Source organism: Pollachius pollachius (genome assembly GCF_949987615.1).
Source record: "Pollachius pollachius genome assembly, chromosome: 3".
Taxonomy (NCBI): domain Eukaryota; kingdom Metazoa; phylum Chordata; class Actinopteri; order Gadiformes; family Gadidae; genus Pollachius; species Pollachius pollachius.
This window is the reverse complement of record NC_136936.1, coordinates 23635057-23660989: the sequence shown is the minus strand read 5'-3', so window position 1 is coordinate 23660989 and position 25933 is coordinate 23635057. Positions and strand designations below refer to the sequence as shown.

General features: G+C 45.0%; 2 protein-coding genes across 4 annotated transcripts in view; one reads left to right on the top strand and one right to left on the bottom strand.

The window, feature by feature from the left end:
* The first annotated feature begins 5158 nt into the window (after positions 1–5158).
* On the top strand, positions 5159–20665 carry pcsk7 (proprotein convertase subtilisin/kexin type 7). 2 transcript variants are annotated; one of them, XM_079731136.1, is made up of 17 exons: positions 5159–5266; positions 5832–6103; positions 6604–6843; positions 7199–7333; positions 8769–8934; positions 9674–9764; positions 10195–10249; positions 10799–10937; positions 11418–11518; positions 12980–13147; positions 13930–14034; positions 14466–14568; positions 16353–16509; positions 16624–16718; positions 18775–18880; positions 19038–19155; positions 19562–20665. In XM_079731136.1, exons 2-17 carry the CDS (start codon positions 5855–5857, stop codon positions 19859–19861), a joined length of 2328 nt encoding a protein of 775 aa, XP_079587262.1. In that variant the 5' UTR covers positions 5159–5266; positions 5832–5854; the 3' UTR covers positions 19862–20665. The 2 variants fall into 2 exon arrangements, with proteins under 2 accessions (XP_079587262.1, XP_079587261.1); XM_079731135.1 differs by having other exon boundaries at positions 5166–5261.
* A 148-nt stretch (positions 20666–20813) lies between these two features.
* tagln (transgelin) overlaps positions 20814–25933 on the bottom strand; it is a 5785-nt gene continuing 665 nt past the window's right edge. The window contains exons 2-6 of one of the 2 annotated variants that reach the window (XM_079731719.1): positions 23422–23466; positions 22352–22540; positions 22023–22194; positions 21761–21863; positions 20814–21639 (exon numbers count right to left, since the gene is read on the bottom strand). In XM_079731719.1, coding sequence (XP_079587845.1) covers positions 21501–21639; positions 21761–21863; positions 22023–22194; positions 22352–22540; positions 23422–23433 — 615 coding nt within the window. In that variant the 5' untranslated portion in view covers positions 23434–23466 and the 3' untranslated portion in view covers positions 20814–21500. The remainder of the gene's footprint in view (positions 21640–21760; positions 21864–22022; positions 22195–22351; positions 22541–23421; positions 23467–25933) is intronic. The other variant, XM_079731720.1, reaches the window with a different exon arrangement.

Below are 25933 nucleotides of genomic sequence, written 5' to 3'. Positions count from 1 at the left end.
GAGACAGAGGGGTAGTTTGGGGGGGGGGGGGGGGGGGGGGGGGGGGGGGGGGGGGCGGCGCAGGTCAGAGGTCAGACCCAGGAGTCCAGCTGATGAGATGATAAGAGGCAGGTCTGGGATTGGGTTTAAAGGTGTGGACTGTTGTTGCTACCGGTTGGAGAGAGCTCCTTTTTCTTTGTTTTCTGCTTTTGCTTGATACACTCTCTGCAGGAATATGGCGTGTGTTGCAGCATTCCGGAAGGCATACAGAATATTAAACCAGCTTTTAAAATTATTTGGGGAGCAACCAATAATCAACGTTACGAGCTACAGATGTCATTGAGAGTGCGCTTTACTAATGTTGTCGACAAAGACTCACTTTATTTTCCGCACAGAATATTGTTATTTTATTTTATTAAATAGTGTTCAAATTGACCCAGGTTTGGGGGTGGAAGGATTCAATGGGCTTTTTTTGGACACACTTAAGGGTTAAATCAAACATGAGTTTATTGAGGGAACTCACGACTTGAAGTTGCTCTCAGGTGTCTTTATGTTGTGTTGGCGGGGTGGGGGGTTATTGAAAAGATCATGTGTGTGTAAGGTGTCTGTATGTATTTAAGAGTGTGACGGAGGAGGAGGTGGACACCCGTGGAGCATGCCTGTATGTGTGAACCGCTGTCATTTAAGTGCAGAATATACGCAGAGAGAATCCGTGAGGATGCTTATCACAGAGTATAGATAAACATCAACTCTGCAGCTAATTAGGTAAATGTGTCATTCTAACAGCATTTTTGATCAGTTCAGTTTTATCTTGTATGAAGCAGAACCAATTGATTGCAAATCAGATTCTGTCACCTCTTCTTATATTGATAGCTTAAGTGTATTTATTGTACAAAGCATTTGTCGTGCATTTCCTATCCATATCTTACAATTGTGCGCACACATACACATGCATTCACTCACCTGTTCAAACACACCTTGCTTTAACCTTGTTCCAACTGCGCCATCTTTGAACACATAACACATGACGTGGGTAAACCAAAACTTAACAGGGCTCCATCTACAGACTCAGAAACAGTCCAATTTACTGACTTCAGTGGGGACCATCTTTTTACCCAAGTAAACCAGCCCAAAATATGCTAACACAAAATAATACAATATACAAATATCAGAAAATATGTCTTCAGCAGTTTCTACTACTGTCTATAATACTGTCTATGAGCTACTTAAATAGATTATCTCAGAACTATGTACTACAGAACTGGCTGATGTCAGCTGGCAACACCATTGAATCAATAAAGTATCTATTGTAACTGTATCCTGTCTGTTTTTGATTTTCACTTTGTACAACAGTGGTGAAAAGTTAACCCTGATGGGCTTTGACAATACACCAAAAAACTCCTTGACAGCTATTATTTTCTGGTCCCAGTCTTTATATGGCCTGGATTACACATATGTTGTTTGTGGATTTAAATTATAATTTACCGGAAGGAGCGGATTTACGAGCTCTATAGAGTGGCGAAGTCACGCCCCTTCTCTCTGACGTTTTTCAGAATGCATTCTGACGCATGGCAAACGAAGCCGCATGCCTCATCCAGAGTGATAGATATAACTATCTATCTATCTATCTCTATGGCTCTGGCTGCATCTGAAACTCGCCTACTGAAGGGAAATGAAAATTGAGCGGAAGTTCTTAGGCTGGCGGAGCCAGGCTGCTGTTAACCGGCATCAACCACAAAATCACTCTCCCGCCTCCAGTTGGTTCAAAATGCAGTCTAGGCTTCTCCCTGGTTTTAATAGACGACATCACATCACTCCTGTCTTAGCTTCTTTGCACTGGCTCTCTGTCTGTTTTAGAATCGATTTCAAGATTGTATTAATTACTTTTAAGGCTCGTCGAGGTCTAGCCCCCGAGTACATCACAGATATGCTGACCCCGTACGAGCCTGTTCACAGCCTTAGATCCGCGGGAGAGGCCCTCCTTACTGTTCCAAGGTCGAGGCTAAACTAGAGGTAATCGGGCCTTCTCCACCAGGGCGCCACGGCTTTGGAACAACCTGCCCGCAGAGATAAAAATGGCTGAATCAATAACCTCTTTCACATCACTGCTTAAAACACATTTTATAGATTTGCTTTTACGTGATGCCTTCTATTTATTATTTTTAATCTCTTCCTAAATGTCTTATTTCAAAGAACTTTGTAAACCCAGTGGCGGCTGGTGATCAAAAAATGTTGGTGGGGCACAGTAATAGACAGGGGGTCTGGGGTTTCCCCCCCCCCCCCCCCCCCCCCCCCATAAAAAAAATTGAATTTAATAGATTGGATTTCCTGTATTCTGGTGCATTTTGGGGATGGCCACTACCTATTACCTATCACCTACTATTCATTCAGATTCATAACCTACATTCTGACTTGCAGGACCTGGACAAGCTTACACTGCATATACAGACCTACTTTATGGCCATTCCACCAGCCATTGGTATTTGACCCATTGTTGTTATTCTGATATTGAGACAAACCATGATCACTGTCCTATAGCGTTCCTTTTTTGTGAGTCTCAATGTCTACTTCAAATGCAGTTAGAAATATGGGACAGTTGCTTAATTTTGTTTATATGCTACAGGCCGAAAGACTAAATTAATATGTAACTTACTTGCTTCTTTTAAGTATAACATTGCTTGGGGAGTTCAATTACGCAACTGAAATGGGTGGAAAGTGCTTACAACTCTGCTAGTTAGCGACCTCTCTACATGTAGTTGTGTTGCACGAATGCTGCTGAGGGAGGTAGCCTATTTGATTGATTCGCTGAATTGTACAATCATGTGGTGATAACAAAAAAGAAAAGCGATACCATTGGCCTTGGGCGCACACTGGTGCGACCCGAGGGCAAATTTTCTTGCGCCAATAAAAAGCTGTCTCTGCTTGATAGACAGCAACAAGTTAGCGAGTTTACATTGACTCCAACGTGGCCGGCGCCCCTGACTTGGAGGAGAGCTTTATTTCGAAAGACCAATTACTAGCCTAGCCCAAATTATTGACATTCAGACGCATTTAAATGGTTGCTGGCAGTTACAAGTATATCACACAATTAAACGAGGATAAACGCTATATATTTTTGTTGATTTATTTCGTATTGATAATAGTTGATTAATAATTGGCAGATATATCCAAGTGAATATTTCACGGAGGGGCGGCGCCCTAGCGCCCTCTATTGACCTACCGCCACTGTGTTAACCATTGTTTTTAAAGGTGCACTATAAATAAAGATATTTAAATTATTATTATATTGTTGCATTGTGGAAGGGATCCTGAGACTCAAACATTTCATTGCTATTGCTTTCATTGATTTGGATAGGACAAATGAACCATCTTGAAAAACAGCCACATCCTTTGTTTGAAAATGATGCATCTTAAAATCATGGACCTATTAAAGAAAGGACAGCGGACTAAAAAATGGCCGCCCGTTCTTTCCTATGAAAACTGCTCAATGGCACACGCCGCAGGACAACAACAAGGAGAGATTTCCATATTTTTAAAAGATAAATCAATAGTAGATAAATCCCTAAATACAATCTCTTTTTTTTCAAAAGCTTCAGGACTCTCACTTAATATCAAAAAAATGTGAACTTCTCCCCATTCATACAAGTGACGACTAAGTTATTGCTTCAATTAGAGTTGAATCTGAGGTGAAGTACTTAGGAATAACATTATGTAAAAACCTTATTAGAAGAGAAGACGTTAGTGTTTCAAAACGTATAACGGATGTGAAAAAATCCCTCAGTCACTGGCTATAGCTATCTAATTTCCACAGGCAATCAAGGTGCAGTTTCAACAGTCTTATCTATTACACATAAAGCATTTAACAAATTTATTAAATGGCCCGTCTCTCCTAAAGTTAAAGAAACTCATTTTAAGATTATTAATAATGTTTATCCAATAGCCGCATTTCTTCATAAAAGGTTTAGTTTTAAACTTGACCCCTGTAATTTTTGTGGTAAGTGTGAAGAAACTTTAGAACGTATGTTTTTTTTATGCCCCTTGTCCCAAGCTTTTTGGTCTGACATAAGAAATTGGCTATTACTAAAAGTACATAACATTCCAACCTTTGATATCTCTCACGTTTTCTTTTTTATGGATAATTTGAATGCAACTGTGTCTGATTAATATTATTTTAGTTTTGGGTAAATATCATCTTCATTGCTGCAAGTGGAGAAATATTAAACAGTCCTTTACTTGTTTTTTAAATGATTTTAGGCTGTTTTTCTTGTCCTTAACACTCTAGAATTGCAAAGAAGATAAATGTCGATTTTTCTAACTTTTTGCTATTTTGAAGATAAGTCATTTTGGGACCTTGACGTTCCTGCTCCATATGTTAAAACTTGGTTGTCTTGTAATTTTTGTTTATTTATAAGATTATTTATTTGATTTTTTTTCTTGCTGTGGATCCCCCTAGGCCTTCATAATTTTGTTTTTGTTTTGTATTTGTGTATGTATCGGATTGTTTGTCCCCTACGAGAAGTTGTATTGCATAATTATTGTTTTGTCTTAAATGTTCAATAATTAAACACAAAAAAACATCGAGAGATTTGCTTCCGCATCTCGGGTGCCTAGCCACGCCCTAGTGCATGACGTGCCGGATGCAGAAATATTTTCATTAACTAGCATCATTAGCATTGTAGCATCATAAGCGAGAGGTCTAAGCGTGAACAGTCGCATTGTTCACCGACCATGGAAGTATGAGTTAATAACTGATACTTGGGTATCAGTTATTATTAAAAACTAATAATTGATATCCAGATATTTTTTGCGGAGACACATTCCTGTTCCCAACTTGTATTGGAGTGAACGGAGATATCTACTTCTGGACCCCTTGAATCGAGGGACCCTTCCACAGCCCGCTTAAACAGCTGCAATACCAAGCTTGACCGCTGAGCACTGGTGGATTGCGGAAGTATGCACTGCACCTGGGGGCCTGCTTAAAATGAAGGCATTAAAATTGTCTACCGGTCCTCCAATTTTTTTTTTATGCATATGCCGGTCCTTTGAACAAAAAAGGTTGGGAACCATTGCTGTACATGTTGTGAGCTATAATGCTGCCCTCTGGTGTTTCGGATGGAGTACAGCAGTCAACATGAATCTATTTACTACGTCGTACGTCCCTCTACAACGTCACGCGTAACAAATTTGTTTTATGCGGAAATGAGATGACAAGCTTGTTCTTTGACACTTAGACACAAGAGGGGAAGTTTTCAGATCAAAGATAAACGACGTTAACGCATAAAGTACGGTGAGCCACTAGACCTGTCAATGAAAAACGTATTAACAGTCGTTGAATCGTGTTGTTTGTGAGGGTGTAGATCTGCTCTAACAGTAGTCTTGGAAACTCATGAACCCATCCGAGTTGGCCTTGGTCCACACGTCCACCGTGTCTCAAACTACGTTCCCACCATTGTTGTATCGCAGGATTGTCGCATATCGTGTGAATGGGTGTTATTTGTTCCGGGTATTTCTCCCAATTTCAACACAGAGTGATATCTAGTCTGTAACTCACGTCCACTCAGAGGTGGACTATCAGTGCCACTGGGAGCTGGCCTACCCTGCTGCCTAGCCAGAGCAGGACCAGGACTTACCCTCCTTCTTTTAATGGCATTATGCATAGCTTTTAGATGTCACACACTGGTCACGCAAACCAGTGTCGTCAGTGTGTGCGGTGGTAGTGAGTGTCAGGCCGGAGTTATGTTGTGGATGTTCAGGAATGGATTGATCAACTTTCTGATATGATGATGGTCGTGTTGGTTCCCGTATTGTTGTCTTCTCATTGCTCTTTTGTGTTTTCTTTCCCACTGTTCCAGGTGGCTGTTCAGATGAAGTGGGGATGCTAATACGACCCTCCGCTTGTCTCTCCGTTGCCATGACAACGCCCTATCTCTCCCTGTTCCTCCTACTGGTGTTTCTGTCCTCGTCCTGCCTGCTGTATCTCAACCTCATCTCGGAATCCTTCTCTTCATCCGGTCCCCTGCCGTCCCCATCCTGTGGTCTGGGCCAGTCCTGGGCTGTGCGGCTGAGCTTCAGCTCTCCCCCAGAGGACGGACTTCTCGTGGATCTCGATGTGGTCGCAGACAAGGTGAGGAGCCACAAGGATCACGGGATCACGTGTAAAACACGTTAAGGTTGAAGCTCAAGCCCGGTGATGTCTACATGCATGTACAGTAGATGATGCAGTGAGGTGCAAAGGATCAGGCTTTGACGTGGTCTCGGAGATGGTGGAACCAACATGTATGACACCAAAAATCAGTCAACGCGCCCTTCTGATCAAATATGCACGCGATGTGTACTGAGCTGCTTCACGTCATGCATTGTTTTGGAGATGGACGCAATTCCTGGTTGCGTTTCATTTCCTGTTTGAATTTTGCTTCAAATGCACATCATGATTTGAATGTGTCTCAAACCCATCATGACCAGTAATGAACAAGACCCTCGCAGACTGAGGCCTTGAATGGGTCGCCTGTTTGTGGAAGCTTTCTAATGCGCTTCTCGGCTGTGGCTGGGTTAATGAATACTGATTACCGTTATTGCACAACAGACCAACCAAACCATCCATCCTGATACTCTCTCATTCCTCAGGTGGCAGAACAGGTCGGACTGGAGAACCGGGGTCAGATCGGACAGCTGGAAGGCCACTACCTCCTGTGTGCCTCAAAGCCCAGGCTTGGGGCTACCGCTTGGACAGACAAGGGGGCCCACTCCGGAGACCTGCTGGCAGCCCACCCGCATGTGCTGTGGTACTCCAAGGACATCGTCCTCAGCAGATCCAAGAGGGCAATGACCTTCAATGACCCCTTCTACCCTAACCAGTGGCACTTGGTGAGGGCCTGGATTTTTAGATCAGTGTGTCTGCTCTGGTGGAAAGACAATAGAATAATCGGGGAACATTTTGTCTTCATTTATATATGCCTCTAGTTAAGGATGACCTTATCATTAACAAATATCTATCCGTCCTACATCTGGATGGACATGTATGTTAATGTTTGGCTAATGATAAGTTCATCAGTTACTAAAGAATAATAAACTTTTTAGACTTTTGACTGAGCATTATTATTATTATTATTATTATTATTATTATTATTATTATCATCATCATATAAGTGCTACCAATCATCATTCCTTTTAGTTTTTTATGGTTTTCTGTCCTCTCTGTATGCCCTGGGCCGCGTTGCAGCACAACAAACAGAGTAAGGGCATGGACATCAACGTGACGGGCCTGTGGGAGCGCAACATCACTGGGACAGGGGTCACGGTGGTGGTGGTGGATGACGGAGTGGAACACACGCTGCAGGACATCCAGCCCAACTATGTAAGGCAAACGTTACTTTTGGACGTTTGACTTTTTTTTATCACTGCACCATTGATTGGTTTGGGCCATGACTGGCATGTGGGCGACATGGGGGAAAGGTGGGGGTCCAAAAGTCTGAGTGCACTACTGAGAACTGTTTGTTTTCATCATTAATCACTAACTACCTTTTAAGTCACTCAAACATGTTACTTGAGATTTGGGTGCAATATTCTGAATAGCTAAGAAAACTGTAACTGATATGAACCTTAAGTGTTAAGAAATTCTTTTATAAAATGTAATATTTTCTTATTACTTAACTATAGCTGCTGTATTGTTTGTAATAATGAAGACTCAAATTCTAAGAACACTAAGTATTTTGACTTTTATGAAGTAGTGCCTTGGTTGCATTCATAGGCTGTTTTGTAGTCGGTCTCTGTACCCTACTGTGAGGACCGATTATGAAACAGCCTATGAATGCAACCTGTGACTACTTCATAAACGGCCGAATAATTTGAGTCTTCAAAAGCAGGTCGTGATCAGGCCCACGAATTATCAAGAGACGAGTTTCAAAAATCTTTTCTTCCATAGCAAATAAACAAATCAACAAAAGGATTGACAAATATCAAAAACAAATTGACAAATGGACTTTCTCCAGTACAAAAGACAACAACTAACTAAAAATCACCATTTAAGTTATTAGTACTAGTCAGTCTTCGACTTCAATTCTGCTTTTCAGTTTCATTGTCTCTTTTCCTTTTGTGTCTGGGATCGGTTTAGCTCAGGACGTATAGCGGGTCCATAGGCAAGACACAAACCCTGACTGCTCCTGACGAGCTGGCTGTCTCCCTGCATGTTTGACTTCGCCGTCGGTGTCTGAGTGTGTATGAACTGTTGTAAATCACATTGGATAAAAGCGTCTGCTAAATGCCCTAAATGCTGTGTCTGTATTTCCAGTAGCCATTTAGATTAATCTTAAATAGCTTCCCTGGTCCATTGCCCAATAGAATGCAGGTTCTGTTATTTGCTGGAAACCAGGTTCACCTGGAAGGTTTGTGAAGGATGACATCATAACCAACTGTTAAGTACTTATTATATACACAAGTACAGGCATTGCATTAAGCAAACAAAATCATATTAATAAAAGACATATGCACAACTCTGTGTAAACACATTACTGCTTTAGCACACCATATTTTTCTACATGGTAAAATATTTCGCTTTACTTGTTTTTGTTCATCTTGAAGAGATAATCATACTAGCCTTGCTTGGCATTCTCTTGGCAGTTAAATTATTCAATAACATGGGTTTAGATTCCAAAATGACTTTTCACAACAGAGTTGTGTGTTATAAGGCCATTGCCTGTTTGTTCATTCTCTTGGCTGTCAAATCATCAGAGCGAAAACTCAGAACTGAAACTGAGTCATCCGCCGCTCTCCTCTGCCCACCTCTGCCCCAGAGTCCAGAGGGCAGCTATGACCTGAACTCCAACGACCCCGACCCCATGCCCCATCCAGATGCCCACAGTGACAACCACCACGGCACACGCTGTGCTGGGGAGATTGCCGCCGTGCCCAACAACAGCTTCTGTGCCGTGGGCGTGGCCTACGGGAGCAAGGTGGCAGGTATGCTTGGCTGAGGCGTTTGATTGGTTTGTGACCATAGGCACCAGTACTTTGTGCAACATAGCAGCCCGACTTTATACTCTCACTTGATTCTGTTTGCATTCCCAAGATGAACCTAGAATTGTATTCAATATTCTTTTGCATGGAATTAATGACACATTTTCTGTTATACAACCTGAGATTTCCAATGCATCCTCCTTTCGATAATAATAAATATAATATACATTACTGTTCAAAAGTTTGGGGTCATTTGAAATGTCCTTATTTATTAAAGAAAAGCACAGGTTTTTTCAATGAAGATAACATTCCATAAATCAGAGATACAGTCCAGACAATATTAATGTGGGCTGAAAAAACGGCTGATATTTAATGGAATATTTACATAGGTGTACAGAGGCCCATTTCCAGCAACCATAACTCCTGTGTTCTAATAGTACATTGTTTAGATAATCGTGTTAAAAGGCTAATTGATGATTAGAAAACCTTTGTCAATTATGTTAGCACAGCTGGAAACTGTTGATGAGTTTTCATGGAAATCATGAAATGGTCTGGGTGACCCCAAACTTTTGAACGGTAGTGTATTTCGTACTTTACGTACCCTTTTTTTGTAATTGTTCAACAGTTTTCCTATTGCAGAACACACTCGTGAATATCCGAAGGGTCTATGGAATGGGTCCGCAATGATGATTTTTTTCTTATTTACAGATTACTGGTTCTTTCATTGTGTTTGCGTGTGCAGGTATCAGAGTGCTGGACGGCCCACTGACGGACAGCATGGAGGCTGTGGCCTTCAACAAACACTTCCAGGTCAACGACGTCTACAGCTGCAGGTGTCGAAGCCCCTGTCCTAGTCCTCATTGCTCAAAACCTCCATTTCTCGAACTTGGTTCTGCTAGGGATCGGGCAAAAACATTTAAAACAATACTGCAGCTGAGGTGCATTGCAGTTTGCATTTTAAGTGTCTCAAATCTTTTAGAATATATTTCTAAAATCTTTCATAAATATGCTTTTTGTATATTTAAGTTACTACAAGATACAACGCAATTATCCAGAACTAAAGTCTGCTGAACTTAAACCACTTTACAAATCGACTATTAATTAAATATCATAACTGCAACTATGCGTGTGAAAAGAATTACGGAATTGTAATTCGTGATCACAATAATAAAACGGACCTCCCTCCACATCAACGAACATAGCAGAGATTGAGGATGTTGTTCTAGAGAATGCCGGTTTGATGAACTGTGCTGTGGTCCGTAGCTGGGGTCCGGACGACGATGGACACACTGTGGACGGACCCCACCCGCTGGGGAAGGTGAGGGGGATCTCGCACACTACCCTCTTTGTCCAACAGAGGACAGCACAGATGCAAAATGCTTCAACGTTATTATTGAGTCTAAAAACCTTTGAGCACTGTGTTTTTGACCATATTTATCTATACTGTAAGTGTTGCTCTACTATCATAATGGTAATGTTTGTAAGATTCCTCTAGGTTAGAGCACCACTCTATGGTATTGTCTCTTACTCTTCACTTTGTATTTCACAACGCTTGAATTAGGACATATACACTCTTTCATGTACTCATTAGTTCTGTTAGTTCATTAGTTTAGTTCTTTGGCGGTTTTTATTTTTGTACATGGTTTGAAACAATCAAACTCCCCTTTGTTTTCCTTTGTGTACTTATAACTCTGCAGCAGTGTGCCGTGTGTAAAGTCAGTTCTGAAGTGATCTAGAAAGGGTATTATATTATTATGACGTATCCTAATCAGGGTTATCATTTCCCCTGGTTCTATGCAATGCATTTTAACTGAGGTCTTAATAAACATTGATACAGCATCAAGTATTGATCTGTCCCTCCCTTCAGGCGGCGCTGCAGCATGGAGTGATCGCTGGCCGAAGAGGGTTCGGCAGCATCTTTGTTGTTGCCAGTGGTAACGGCGGACAGTACAACGACAATTGCAACTACGACGGCTATGCCAACTCCATCTACACCATCACCATTGGTAAGAGTCTTTTTATATTTTTTCTTTCATTGGGGAATGTGTTTGAGGCCCAGATAAACAGTGTTTAACTCGCTGTGTTTGAGGCCCAGGTTAACGGTGTTTAATCCACTGTGTTTGAGGCCCAGGTTAACGGTGTTTAATCCACTGTGTTTGAGGCCCAGGTTAACGGTGTTTAATCCACTGTGTTTGAGGCCCAGGTTAACGGTGTTTAATCCACTGTGTTTGAGGCCCAGGTTAACGGTGTTTAATCCACTGTGTTTGAGGCCCAGGTTAACGGTGTTTAATCCACTGTGTTTGAGGCCCAGGTTAACGGTGTTTAATCCACTGTGTTTGAGGCCCAGGTTAACGGTGTTTAATCCACTGTGTTTGAGGCCCAGGTTAACGGTGTTTAATCCACTGTGTTTGAGGCCCAGGTTAACGGTGTTTAATCCACTGTGTTTGAGGCCCAGGTTAACGGTGTTTAATCCACTGTGTGTTCAGGGGCGGTGGACGAGGAGGGACTGATGCCCTTCTATGCAGAGGAGTGTGCGTCCATGTTGGCAGTCACATTCAGCAGTGGAAGGAAAGAACTGAGGAGCATCGTGAGTCTCCAGATACAGTCCTGATGCATGCTAACGTGCACTAGGGCTGTTCGATGTGACAGGGGCCAGTCTGTTGCGACGCAGGGCTCCGTCTTGCTGGACTATTCACATCTTATCATGGAGAAACCTGCATGGATAAAAATAATGTCGAAGAGTTTGATTGATTACTAATTTAAAATACATGTGTAGGATGCGTTTCAGTGTACTATAGAAAAATCTGGTACCATTTCATTGAACAGCGAAAATGCACTCCCGAGTACCGACGGACCGACTCATGTTCGCCAGCGGATGGGTTACATAAAAACATGAAAAATAATCATGATAAGGCCGTGTATTGTGATCATGCCTGAATTTCATTTATTTTTTATATTTTTGCCATATCACCCACCTGTTGAGTGCCAACTCGAGGAGCAGGGAAATTTGTTTAGAGCACCTTATTTTATTCATTCAAATATTGATAATTGGGGCGATATTTCCTGTGTAACTCATCAGGAATAAAGAATAAAAATGCAAAAGAAATTCTTAAAAAATATATATTATATCGATATTAAGGACCAGTGTATTGATTCTCGAATCACACGAGGAAGGGCGACCATATATCTTCGTATCGATATTTTGTCCCACCCCCTCTAAGCAAAAAGGTAAGGCAGGAGGGTGAGCTTTTGAGATGGTCCCGTTTTGGGAATGCATCGGTAATTTAAAGGTTTAGGATTAAGTGTAATCCAGTGCAACCCGGTGACCTCTGTGGAAGAGGACCCGCCCCCTATGTAGAAACAATATTATTCCATCGGTGCCCTGTCCGTTCTGGTAGATGCGACTCAATTCCTCACACTACACCTTTAAATTGGAGAGCATCAATCCAGTGTAGTTCTAGGTAGTAGTTCCAGTAGGTCATTTTCCTGTGGTTGATTTGGTTTTACAGTGGCTGTTAATTGTAACACCCTGTCTGTTCTTTGCACCGCTCCTCGCATTGTTATTAGGCTTTATGGCCTCTATTAACTGTACACAAACAATGTGAAGCCTGGAGTGGGGCACCCATATTTAACACATGGGTTCAGTGCCTCGGCTCAGTCGACGAGCTCGGAGAATAGGCACCCTAGTCTCAGAGCCAGAAGGACTAGTATCAGACGTGTACATTTTGAATGTACACCTGGGGTATGTGAGCGAGCGTGTTAATGCACAAGCCCCTTCCACTAACAGTTTGGGTTGGGCTCTCTGCCAATGGGCTGTGACCACCTAGGCACTGTTTGTCTGTGGCCCTCCTAATTCGGCTTTTCTCGTCATTCGGGCAGCTGCACCACATCTTGAGCGGTCCCCTTCAGACTCTCCCTGTTTTGGTTTGGTACTCTACGTCCTCTGAAGTTGGTCCGTCTCCGTTCCATCCAAATCCTGTAATGTCTCCTTCTTCTTCTCCCCTCCCCTCTCCTTCCGTCGGTCCCAATCGATGCGCTCTCCACACAGGTGACGTCCGATTGGTCGATGCAGCAGGGGACGGGCTGCACGAACGGGCACACGGGCACGTCGGCTGCGGCCCCCCTGGCGGCGGGCATGGTGGCCCTCATGCTGCAGGTGCGGCCCTGCCTGACCTGGCGGGACGTCCAGCACATCATCATCTTCACAGCAACCAAGGTCGGTCCCGCCGCAGCGCTGACCATGTAGGGGTGGTCAATTCACTTCCTATGCAGCACAGCGTAAGGCTCGTACCTTTGTACACAAATGTGTAACTTTGTACACATTAGTTACTTAGGCCTACTCTGCTAAATATATATAGGCCTATAATATATCTGTTTATGGCGTAGATTTCTCCTCAGATTAGGCCAACAAAGCAATGATTAAAAAAATAAATAAAATAACACAAACGCTCGATCAAATGCCCGGCCCGAGGATAGTGGTGGGAAATATCGGCCCGGCCGGGTCGGGCTCGGACGAGAATCTAAACTCTAGTCTTAACTAGGGACCTCTGCACGTGTTGAAAATTAATCCAGTGCGTGCAGCTTTGGATTTGGACAACGACTCTGAAGCCTTATCAGTAACCTCGACCTATGTAGAAGTCCCGCGAGTAGCTGTGAGGTACGAACCAGTACTGGCTTGTGTAACAAAATACGCAGCATCAACTCTAGAATCCGAAAGCCAGATGTGCGAGGCGTGAGAGCCAAAAGACCTGTGGTTTTCAGTTGGCCGCGGATACACACCCCGCTCCCGAGTTTCCCTCTGCTACTGCTCCTAGACCCTTCGGAAACGTCCCCTAACCCTAACCGTAACTCTGACGATATCCCAGTCGAACTGAAAGCCGTCTACCGCACACTGTGCCCAGGCTAGGCTGCTATCCAGGTGTTGGCTGCCAGTACAGTAGAGGTCTGGGCAGCAGGCGGGCTCTGAACCGGGGGGGGGTGGGCTGTGTGTTTTCACAGTACGATAACAGCATTGACTGGAGTACTAACGGGGCCGGCTTCCACCACAGCCATAAGCACGGCTTCGGCCTGCTCAATGCCTGGAGGATGGTCAACGCTGCCAAGGTACCGGCCACCATCATGTACTATACTACCATATGGCCATATAGTGTACATCATGTACTTTACTACCATATGGCCATATAGTGAACATCATGTACTATACTGTCATATGGCCATATAGTGTCCATCATGTACTACTATCATATGGCCATATAATGTACTATACTATCATATGTCAATATCATATATATAAATAGAATTGATTGATATATATAGAGTCTCTCTCTCTCTCGCTCTCTCGCTCTCTCTCTCTCTCTCTCTCTCTCTCTCTCTCTCTCTCTCTCTCTCTCTCTCTCTCTCTCTCTCTCTCTCTCTCTCTCTCTCTCTCTCTCTCTCTCTCTCTCTCTCTCTCTCTCTCTCTCTCTCTCTCTCTGTGTGTTAACTGGCTGCTCCTGTGTGTCGGCCTCACTCTGTCTCCGTGGTGTGTGTGCCAGGTGTGGGATTCGGTGCCATTCCTATTGTCTTATCAGAGCCCGGTACTGAAGGGGGATGTGACTATCCTGACCTATCCAGACAATCTGACCCGCACCTGGAATGGTAAATTTGGTTTGTCTCTTTCTCTCGGACTGTCTTGCCTGTCTTCATTTCCCTCCTCCTTTCTTTAGTTTACACATGGTGTTACATTGGCAGGACTCTCCTCCACTGAACAGGCTGTCTGCAGCCTGCCCGTATAAGGGCATGTTCTCCAGTTGGCTGTGTCCTTGTGCACACTCTTCTGACAGATCTAGTGGCTGGGATGTCAGACTCTCCCCGCTAGGCTGTGCTTGTTTTCTGTTTACCTCTGTACCCTGCGTTCCTCCTTTTTTCTCCTCCTTCTTCTTTATGTTTCTGGGTTTAAACTTTTAAGTGGAAGTGAAACCAAAGTCTTTTTCTGTTTCAAAGATATTAATATAACCTAATATGATCTTCCACATGGTAATCTATGCCGTTTTATCACTGTTACTTGAAAAGGACTGTCATCGAGAGAGAATGGTAAACATGTGCAGTGTTGATTTGTGCATCCCAAGAGAGGGTTTTGCTCTTGAAACACTTTTACGATGTCCTCACTATGTGTGTGTGGACGTGCGAGCTCCCTCCGAATAAACATTTTGTGATATTCGTGTCCGATAGAGGATTATGCTTTTTCGAACACTTATAGTGTAACCTCTCGGTGTGTGACGCATTTAATACACAACATCGCTCATTATAAGGCTTTACCACGCATGCAGGCACGCAAGGGAAATAGGCAACAGCATCTTTCTTTTCTTCCACTCCGACTTGACTGTCCCCTGTACATCCTCCTTTTTTGGTTTGCTCGTGTGTGTGTGTGTGTGTGTGTGTGTGTGTGTGTGTGTGTGTGTGTGTGTGTGTGTGTGTGTGTGTGTGTGTGTGTGTGTGTGTGTGTGTGTGTGTGTGTGTGTAGGCTCCCACAGCTGAAGTTCATCAGGGATGACACCCAGAACATTCTGTGTAACACACCATTAACTCCGGTAGAACTGGGCCCACTCTCAACCGAGCAGCCATACTTAAAAAATGCAACATGTTGTTCCCATTCAGCGGGAAAGGGGGGAAATAGATGCTAATGCTATGTGTGTGGTTTGTCCCCTGATGCCCGCATTTCTCTGCTTGAACAGTTCCAGTGACAAAGTTACGGTGGCGCTGGCTGAAGTGTGTTGTGTTTGCTCTGGTTGCTAGGTGTTCTAGGCTGGCAGCATTTTAACTCATGCCCTTCCCTCATAATTTTTAAAGAGGAAACAGCTGGGAATGTCATTTTGTGGTTGACACAGTTGCATTGAATTTACCCTATAAGTGTAAGCAACACAGCAAATACAAAACTGCTTTTTTAAAGATTTTTTTTAAGTCGCCAGTGTTTCACACACACACACACACTTGTACGCACACACACACGCACACACACACATACACACACACACACACACACACACACACAGCCTTTTGGATCATAGAAAAGAGCTTTGTAAATCAAATACTGTTTTTGTTATTATACACAGAGAGAAGTATGTGTCAGTGGACACTCACACACACAGTTCCCACTGTCACCAGCTCCTTTACCCCTCCCAGCTCAGACTGACCATGTGTTGTATGCTAGCCCTACATGGTCAGGCAGCGCCAGGCCTCGCTAGGCAAAGCCAGAGCCCAGGAAATACCAAGGGGTTGCTTCTCCCACTGGAAACCAGGCCAGATAGATGAGGATGACGATGATGGAGAGGCGTACTGATGGATGACGCCTCGAGGGACAGAGAAACGTTGTGTGTTGTCGGAGGTGCTGAGATGTGACAAGCTCGCTGGCATTGACTCTTCATTTCCCTCGTCGCCTCCAGTCACCACCCAGGACCTGAGCCAGTCGGGCATGCAGACTCTGGAGCACGTGTCCGTTACCATGACCATCACCCACCCGTGCCGCGGCAACGTAGAGATCACGCTGGTGTGCCCCAGTGGCATGACGTCACTTATCGGGGCTCGTCGTGCCGTCGACCGGTAACTCACGCACGCACACACGCATTTAAAAAAAGACTGATGTGTGCTTGATGTCCACTTTTCATGTGTTTTATAAAGCTTATTTGCTAGCTGTGTGTGTGTGTGTGTCTACAGGGACCCCTCAGGCTACCAGGAGTGGACCTTCTCAACGGTGCGCTGCTGGGGAGAGAAAGCCCTGGGCGAATACAAACTCCTCATAGTGGACCACAGTAAGACACACACCTCGCGCACACACACACACAGAGACAGACACAGACACACACACACACACACACACACACACACACACACACACACACACACACACACACACACACACACACACACACACACACACACACACACACTAAGACAATGGAGAAACGGAACGTCCCTGGGTTTGGTGGTGGGACCTAGAGCCGTGGTGCTGTCCTCTGGGGGTTCTGGGGGCCACGGTGAGTGTCAAAGGGTAGTTTGTCGAGGGTCTTAGGAATGGCACAAAAAGGCAGCAGTGAGGCAAAAATTAAGCTGATACAATTTATTCTTCTTCAGTAATTAGCAGAGATGTGGACTCGAGTCACATGACTTGGACTCGAGTCAGAGTCGAGTCATGATTTGGATGACTTCAGACTCGACTTGACAAAATTACGCATGACTTGCGACTCGACTTAGACTTGACTGCTATTGACTTGAGACTTGACTCGGACTTTGCCTCTTTGACTTGTAATGACTCGACATGTCTTGAGTCAAAAACCTTTATTGTTTTAGATATCTATCCTATTTCCCGCCTAGAGGGCTAGACACCCAAGACGCGTTCACTTCCGTGAAGATGAAAAAAAAAAACAGCGAGCGTAGACAAATCTACACTTCAATAATATCTAAACGAAATTTCGATATCGTTTATACTTTATTCAGAATAACAGTTTTAGTTTCCTATCGGCTACGTTTTGAGTTGGTCCCATTGAAGCCGTCTTGCCAGCCTCTGACACTTAAGACATCGTAACAAAATCATTGTTCAACCGTTTACCTTCGTTCAAAAAATATAACAAATCTACACACTCGTATCTTCAATAATATCTAAACTGAATTTCGATATCATTTATGCTATCTTCAGAATCACAGTTTAAGTTTCATATCGGCTTCGTTTCAGTTGGTCTCATGGATTTACGTTGACGCTGGAGGTGAGGACGTTCAGCAGTGTTGCCCTATTGGGCTACTTTTAACAACCTAAGATTTCGGCGCATGCGCATATCATAACACATTTGAAGACAGAAACAATGAACATGAAATTATGATCAATAGCCTAACAATGACATTATTAAGTAAAAATACATGGTGACTTGTTCAAGACTTGAAAAAGTTTGGGACTTGGACTTGGACTCGACTTGGCTTTGGTGTGTCTTTGATTTGGACTCGACTTGGCTTTGGTGTGTCTTTGATTTGGACTCGACTTGCCTTTCCCTGTCTTGACTTGGGACTCGACTCGGACTTGACTGCTAAGACTTGGGACTTACTTGGGACTTGCCAAACAGTGACTTTGTCCCATCTCTGGTAATTAGGCATCCATGGTACAAAAACGGCGAAAAGGAAAATAATTAACAATTAGTAAAGACTATGGCTATATTCAGCCAACGCAAAGCACTTTTTCCCTCAAGGCTTTAGCAATTAGGGTTTGTCCCATACCTCACACAACTGAGGGTATAAGACAACACAGTACAGCTTCTGTCTCGCTAGCGTCTCCTGATGCAACTAACACACATTCCTTATATCATATATATGCTAGACAGACCACCCGAAATTAGTACATGCCAATACATGAAGCACAGATGGGGGTGTTGACCTATCCTCCAACAAATATGATCAAACCGAGTTAAAAAGGTACCTATAATAAATTCACTTCATCAGGCCTTACTGTTCATGCATGGACACATGCCACTACATACAAAGAACATGTGAAGAGAAAGATAATTGATTTAGCGAAGACGCAACTGCGTCATTCGCACACGCCCCTGCACCATGTAGCTGTCCCCGGGCGGTGAGAAGCGCGGTGGGAAGTTGTATTTTCAAGACTGAATACGCAAACACACTACACAATCACATATTTCTTAAATCAAGACATTATGCAGAAACCTGATTCATATTTTACCTCCGCAAAACAGAGTTTTACCATAACTGATTAATTGACTGCATGTGAGAGAATTGTTTGGTGCGGCCCCAATAAGGACACGTGAGGACGCGCCAATAGCCGTGGCATCACAGTGAGACTGACCCCCCTGCGCTCCACAGAGACGCCGACCCCCCAGATGTGTGCTGCCGGGGGGACGCTGAACCAGTGGAAGCTGACCCTGTACGGGTCCTCGCTCACCTACCGACAGGTCAAGGAGAGACAGAGGTCAGCACGCACGCACGCACGCACGCACGCACGCGCACGCGCACGCGCGCGCATACAAAGACAGACCTGCACACGTGCACGTACACACATTCCCAATGTAAGAAGGTATCCCTGAGTGGTGGTTTTGAACTCTGAATGGCTGGGGGGCTTCTGACAGGCTGGTGGAAGAGGCCATGAGCGGCCGTTACCTAGACAGCAACTTCTCTCTGCCCTGCCCACCCGGCCTGGACGTCCCCCCGGAGACACTCACCCCCTTCTCCTCCAACAACCTCAAGGTAACGCGTACACACATGCACTCCTTTGCACGCACCCACGTAAACACAGACACACACTCAGACTTTATCTCCCTTTTCCCTGGCTCTGTCTGGTTCTGTCTAACTTAATGAAGGCGTTTGCAAACAGGATAAGCCAATCAAAACATTAAAAACCTAATACGTGGCTGATCCATGCCAGCAAGTCATTTTCGTTCATGGATCATTCAGTGTAATCGCCAGCGGTAACGACCGTATCATTTAATGCTCAGTGTTGCTCACAGAATGCAAATGCGTTTCTGGATTCCCCATCTTACTTTTGTATTCTTTCTCCCCCACCCCACCATTCTTTCCTATCGCGTGAACATGCATGCACGCACACACTGCCACGCATACGCGCACACACACATACACACACACGCACACATAGTTCCTGCTGCTGCTGGGCTGTTTCGCCTTCTTCTGGTCGCTGTACTACACGCTGGAGGTGGGGCTGGCCCACTTGGACCTCCAGGAGTTGCTGTGCTGGCGGAGGGGCCGCGGCAGCGGGGCCCGCCCCCGGACCCACAGGGGCCGTCGGCGGGAACGGGACAGGGGGCTGGACTGGGTGTCGGTGGAGGACGGGGACGAAGAGGGGGAGGACGAGCAGCAGGAGGACCGGGACTCGGGCATTGTGCTGGACTTTGAGGCCAAGGCGCCAGCCGCCGCCACCGAGAGAGCGGCCACGTAGCGCCAGGCGCTGGCCGCTGACCTTTGGGTCTTCTCTTTTTAACCTGCTGTATACGCCTCGCGGCACCTTCTCAGGGTCTGAACCCCCCCACTCCCTCTTCACCCCTGCTGCCCTTTTCAAGCTGTTGCTCGGTCACTCTCCCCTCAGTGGGCTGTCATGCAGTCGTTTGAGGGGGGAGAGCAGAACTGGACTCACCTGCCCTGCATTCCTTCACGATGTGGCCTTCTGGATCAAATGACTGAGTATGGTTGGAGGGGCATGATGTGTGTGTGTGTGTGTGTGTGCGAGTGCGTATGGGTTTATTATGTGGGAGGGAAGGTATGTGTGTGTGTGTGTGTTTTTGTGTGTGTGTGTGTGGTGATTCAGGCTGAGAATCGGGACAGGGGTTGCAGGGGTGTTGAATGTACGATGCGAATTGAGGGCGTAATGTTATTATCACAACAGTCACCTTGGACTTTATTTGACGTGCACTACTGTACCCTTATTTATATAAAGGTGTGTGTGTGTGTGTGTGTGTGTGTGTGTGTGTGTGTGTGTGCCTGATTTTGACTTTCACTTATGAGTTCATTCTTTGACGTATGAAGTTTTAGAGACCTTGACGTTTAATGTGCAAAACTTTAATACTGTATGTAATTTTATGTTTCTATATATATATATATATATATATATATATATATATTATACACACACACACAACTTGTGCCTGGGTCATCAAAGTATATTAAACTGAGTTAAATGTTTTCTATGCAAAGGAGTTTCTGGATTAAAGGTGAAAGCTGTGGGTTGTTGTGCAAATCCCAGGTGAGCTGTATGTAAATAAAGCCTTGGTAAGAAGTTGTCTCCATCCATGTCAGCAGTAACTTAAACAGTGGTCACACACTATTGAAGCATACAACCAAGTGTATTGTGGCCCAACTTCCATTTAGTATAAAAAAAAACAACAGTTCAACGGTTAGTACGTGATGTATTTCAAAGTCATTCTTTTAATTAGACAATGTACAAAATATTGGTGCCGATACAGCATGTAAAGCCATCTCAAAGAAATATTGGATCTTACTGAGAATTGTATCAGCGAGAGGAACATGTTTTGTACATCACCCACGACCTCTATCCTCTCATTCCGCATTGAACTATGTTCAATACGGATATTATAATCATTATTTGCGGGGCAGGCCTTGACCTCTGTCAATGCTGAGTTCAGTCAATGATTGATGTTGTAGGAGTACTCTGTGTGTCCTGCTCAACGTCCTCCTGGTGCATGAGAAGGAAGTTATTGAGCTTAGTTTCAAAGTTACATGTGATGGCTGTTGCACGCTGGTTCTGTTAACCGCAAACCACTGAAGATGTTAACATATTAGGATTGGTTAAGAGGTTTTGAGTGGGCGGGATCAACACTGAAGATGTTAGGATTGTTTAAGACGTTTTGAGTAGGCGGAACTTATAAGGAGATCTGCGGGAGAGAAGAGGCTGGGGGGGAGTTGGGGGGGGTTTAACAGGGTGTTGCTCATCTATGTGGGGCTGTTGCTAGGGACAGTAGGTGGGCGGTTGCTAGGAGGGTTTTACTGGTGTTACCACAGACTACAAAGCCAGCTATCTCGAAAGGAAGGGTTTCTTGGGGCCGTCTGTGGGGTCAGGGGCTTCAGAGGATCTGTCGGGAGCTCCCGTAGCTCATGCCCTGCTGAGAGGCTCCCTTGTTGGATCCCATCTGCAGGCCGATCACGTTCTTGCCCGCTTTCATCTGGTCGTCGCTGAAGTCCCTCCTGTTTTCTTGGGCTTTCCTGCAAAGGGGCATTGGAAATGTAGTCAACATACAAATGGACTTAAAAATTCAAAATAGAATCCAGCATCATATGTTAAAATCAACATCTCCTCACTGAGGTCATTTTTTAGGGCACTCACTTGAAGAACCAGCTGGCGTCTCCCCGGTAGGTCCCCTCGTCTTTAGTGATGGCCAAGCTGCCCAGAGCGGAGAGGGTTCTCTGCACGGCAGCCAGGTCCTTACCTGTCCCAGTAGACGCAGCAAAACAAAACAGCCAAGCAGCAGCAGTTAGCCCTATCTCCAGCCACTGCAACGTCTCTTAGGTACTGGACACTCTACTGAGGATATGATGGACAATCAGGGAAGGCCCTGAGCTGGGAGGGTCAGGAGGAAGTCCCGTACCTTCCCAGAGGTCCACCGTCTGGAACATGTCCGTCTTGATGACGCCGTACTTCTCGGCGGCGGTGAGGAACTGGGAGATCTGCTCCATCTGTTTGAAGGCCATGGGGGAACTCCCGATCTTCTTGATGGGCTTGTCCCCGGTGACCAGGCTGTTGATCAGCTCACTCAGCACCTGAAGGGAGGGATGGGTCCAGAGGGGGGGTAGGAGTGGCAATGAGGGCATGGTGCAACCAAAAACAACATTAGAATATTGTCTCACTGTGCGGTACATGTAGAAATGAGCATAGCTATAGGAGTCAAACATGGCCCACGGAGGCCTTGAAACTCACACATCCGTCCTTCAGCCAGGCCTGGAAGCCGACCTTCCCCGCCTCGGGCTTGCCCACGCCAGAGCCACACTGCCGGCTGATCCACTCCACCAGGATCTGCTCCAGCTCGGGGTCGTACTTACTGGCGATCTTATCCTGGACCTGCCGGCTCATGCCGTAGGAGGGACCCTTGTTGGCCATTCCAGCTCCCTGGTGAGGGTGAGGGGGTGAGGGGGATGGAGGTGGAGGAGGATAGAGGAGAGAAGGAGGGCGGTGTGGAGGGAAGGGGAGGGACGGTCCGTTGGTATGGTGATAGTGGGTGTTTGGGGTTAGGGTAAAGAGAGAGAGAGATAGAGAGGGAGTGAAGGACAAGGTGTAAACAGAAGAAAGAATCATCCACATGAACATTTGTATTATTGATTGAATTGGGTTATTGATTATTAAAAGATATGAATCATTTATAATAAGGTCTATGCATACTGTTTTAATCAAGTGATGTGTGTGCAAACTCTGCATGTACTCTGTTATTTTTAACCTAGGGTGTTTAATTCTTCAATTGTTTTCTTTTATTTTCACAACCTCCATCTCCAACACTCAATATTTCATGGGGGTAGAAACAGCTGGAACATTAAAATGAGACATGCAAATGTAAACCAATAAAACACACATGTGCCCCCTGAAGAATGCACATACAACATAACGGATGAGCTTCATAAGCTACATGGGCGTGTATTCAAAGCACAGAGATTTATAAAGGCGTGTACGTTAAGCAAGGCCTTCACTTGGCCAATGCAGAAACAAAATGCACAAAGTAGCCGAATCGTCTCCGAATGCACACCAATTCAACTGACAAAGGCCTCTGCCCGAGCCAAAGTGGTGTACAATGGGAGCTCTGTGACATGCAGCCAATCTCCACATACTTTCTCTCATAACCCCCCCCCCCCCCCCCCCCCCCCCCCCCCCACACACACACACACACACACACATACAATCATACACCAACATCTCTGCTAGCATTTTTCCACACTGCTTGGCCTTTGGGGCAACAGCCAAGTGCAAAGCCTGTATCAATGTGCTGTCTGCACTGTCACCTGTGCTGCCATCTTGATGTCAGGTCACTTCAACTTTATGCTTTCCTGAAGGAAGTGGGGGAGGGGAGGGAGGTTAAAGTTGAAGGGTGGATACCTTGATTCTTAAGATGATGAATATCACCACTGGTCTCACCAGTTTCTACACCAGATTAAAAATAAAATGAATAATTTTAAACTAAAGACGAAATGTTTGTAGGTGTTTTTCTATCCTTTCAATCAAAATGTTATTTTCCAGCCGGCATTCCTGAATCATGATTACCGCTACGATCTTTTGCCAATTTGGGCCACAGTGGCCACAAGTTTCAGAGCTGTTTTCATCTTTCAAATAAAAAACACCTCAGCACATGGTAGTAATCTCCAGGCATTTAAACCAAATCACAGATCTACATACTTAAATCTGTCAAACGGCTGCTGCCCAGACTCTGTCTTGGCCAACTGCTACTTTTCTGAATTTCTTTTGTTTTTATTTTTGTTCTTCTTTTTTACTACATTGTCATTTGAGTCTGGCAGTGGATTCAGATGGAGGTTATTAAAGGGCAGGTTTAGGAATGTCTACCTTAACCTGGAAACCTACAGGTAGGGTTTGGACAAAAAAGAGAACATCGTGGAATACAGGTACAGTTAGTTGACTTTTCAATGGAAGCAGTTGTTTAAAAATGTGATATTCAAATGTTGAGGTAATCTTTTAAATGAACTCACCAATGGTTTCTCATTATCTCTGCCTATTTGTCTCTAACCTTCTCCATCTCCCCCATTTACATACACACATGCACACACACACACACAAAATGTATCATTGGATTGAGTTCAGAAGAATGAAAGTTTCTGATGTCGCGCTCTATCTTCATAAAGAATTAAGTTAACAACCATTACAAATCCTAACACTCTGCCCCTTTTAGAGCAAACAATAGTTAGCGCTGAAACCATGTGGTTTACCCAAAGCGGAGGGCGGGGGGAGGAGTTGAGTGGAGGAGAGAACGGTAGAGGAGAGGAGAGGAGAGGCAGAGAAGAGAGTAAAGGAGAGGAGGAGAACAGAGTAAAGGAGAGCAGAGGGGAAGAGAGGAGAGGGGAGGAGAGGAGGGGGGAGGAGAGGAGGAGAGGAGCGGAGAGAACCGGAGAGGAGAGAGAGGAGGAGAAGAGAGGAAAGGAGAGAAGAGGGGAAGAGAGGAGAGGGGAGGAGAGGAGCGGAGAGAACGGGAGAGGAGAGAGGAGGAGAAGAGATGAAAAGGAGAGAAGAGGGGAAGAGAGAAGGGGGGGAGGAGAGGAGGGGAGGAGAGTCTGAGTGTCTGAGACTTTGATCGTGTCAGAGTTTGAGAGTCAGTTCTAGCTCCTGCTCTTTGTCTCCAAATCGTTCTTTTTTATCCATAATTCCTGACTTCATTCCAACCAATAATGATAGCAGAGAGCTCTTTTGAGGTCAAGTTAGTCGGGGCATAGTTTCCATCCTCCTCCCTGTGTGCCCTGGGAGCAGTTCTTAAGTTTGGACCCCAGCCTACTCCTAATAATTCAGGAGCAGTTGTTCAACAGGCTGCTGTGCCGGGGTCTTGGTCTGGTGTCTCCCAGGTTGCATCCAATACAGTCATCACACATACTTATGGTAAACAGCAGTGCCCGCTCACTAATGAGCCACCATTACGGTACTCACCCTTCTTTAACTTAACTTGGTTAGCACAGAACTGGCTGTCCAAACATGACCTAATCCATCCCTGCTTTGATTGTGTCTGCTGCGTTTGTTTCTTGGTTGGTATGGTAACGCTTGGTCTGTAAGCCAGCACAGGAAAAGCCACTGCAGAGCCACAGGGCCACAGAGCCACAGGCCACAGACCACAGGCCGAGGGCTCTGGCCACACAGTTGCCGGCCTGATGGCAGATGAGGTAATGTGGCCCGTAGATGATCCTCTACAGGGGCTAGGCTACGGGCTAACCGCTAGCTACATAATCAGTTATAGTAGATAACCAGTGAACTCTGAGCATGCTGAAAACACTCATGCAACTCATCCATTCATTTATAAAAACCAAACGAAAATCCACCTCCAGCAACACAATAAAACGCGGCATCTAAACATAGCAATGGTACTTATCTTTACACATAGGCCCTATATATGTATGGATGGTTGTCATTTCTTGGATATCTTGACGTCTTCTGGGCAGCCTGCTCTGCCACTGTGCTGGCAGAGCAGAGAGCAGATCCGTGCCAGTGAGCCAGATCTCTGCTGGGACGTGTACTTATCTCTGCTGAACCCTGATGCAATTAAACTGCTGTTGGCTCCGGTCTTTCACTCTCGTGGTCGGTCCTGTACCCCAAACACAGTCCTTCTCCCTGGATCAGCTACTGACACCAATGTGCACGTGTACTATAGTCATAAAATAATCGTGTCCCATGCAATTCAGCTCACCTCATTATGTGTATTTGCGTACTTGCAATCAGAAATGCTGATTAAATATAATAAACGGATCCTTTGTTCCACGGTAGGCGACTTTTACAGTTCCAGGGTTGACTAAAATCGAGTGT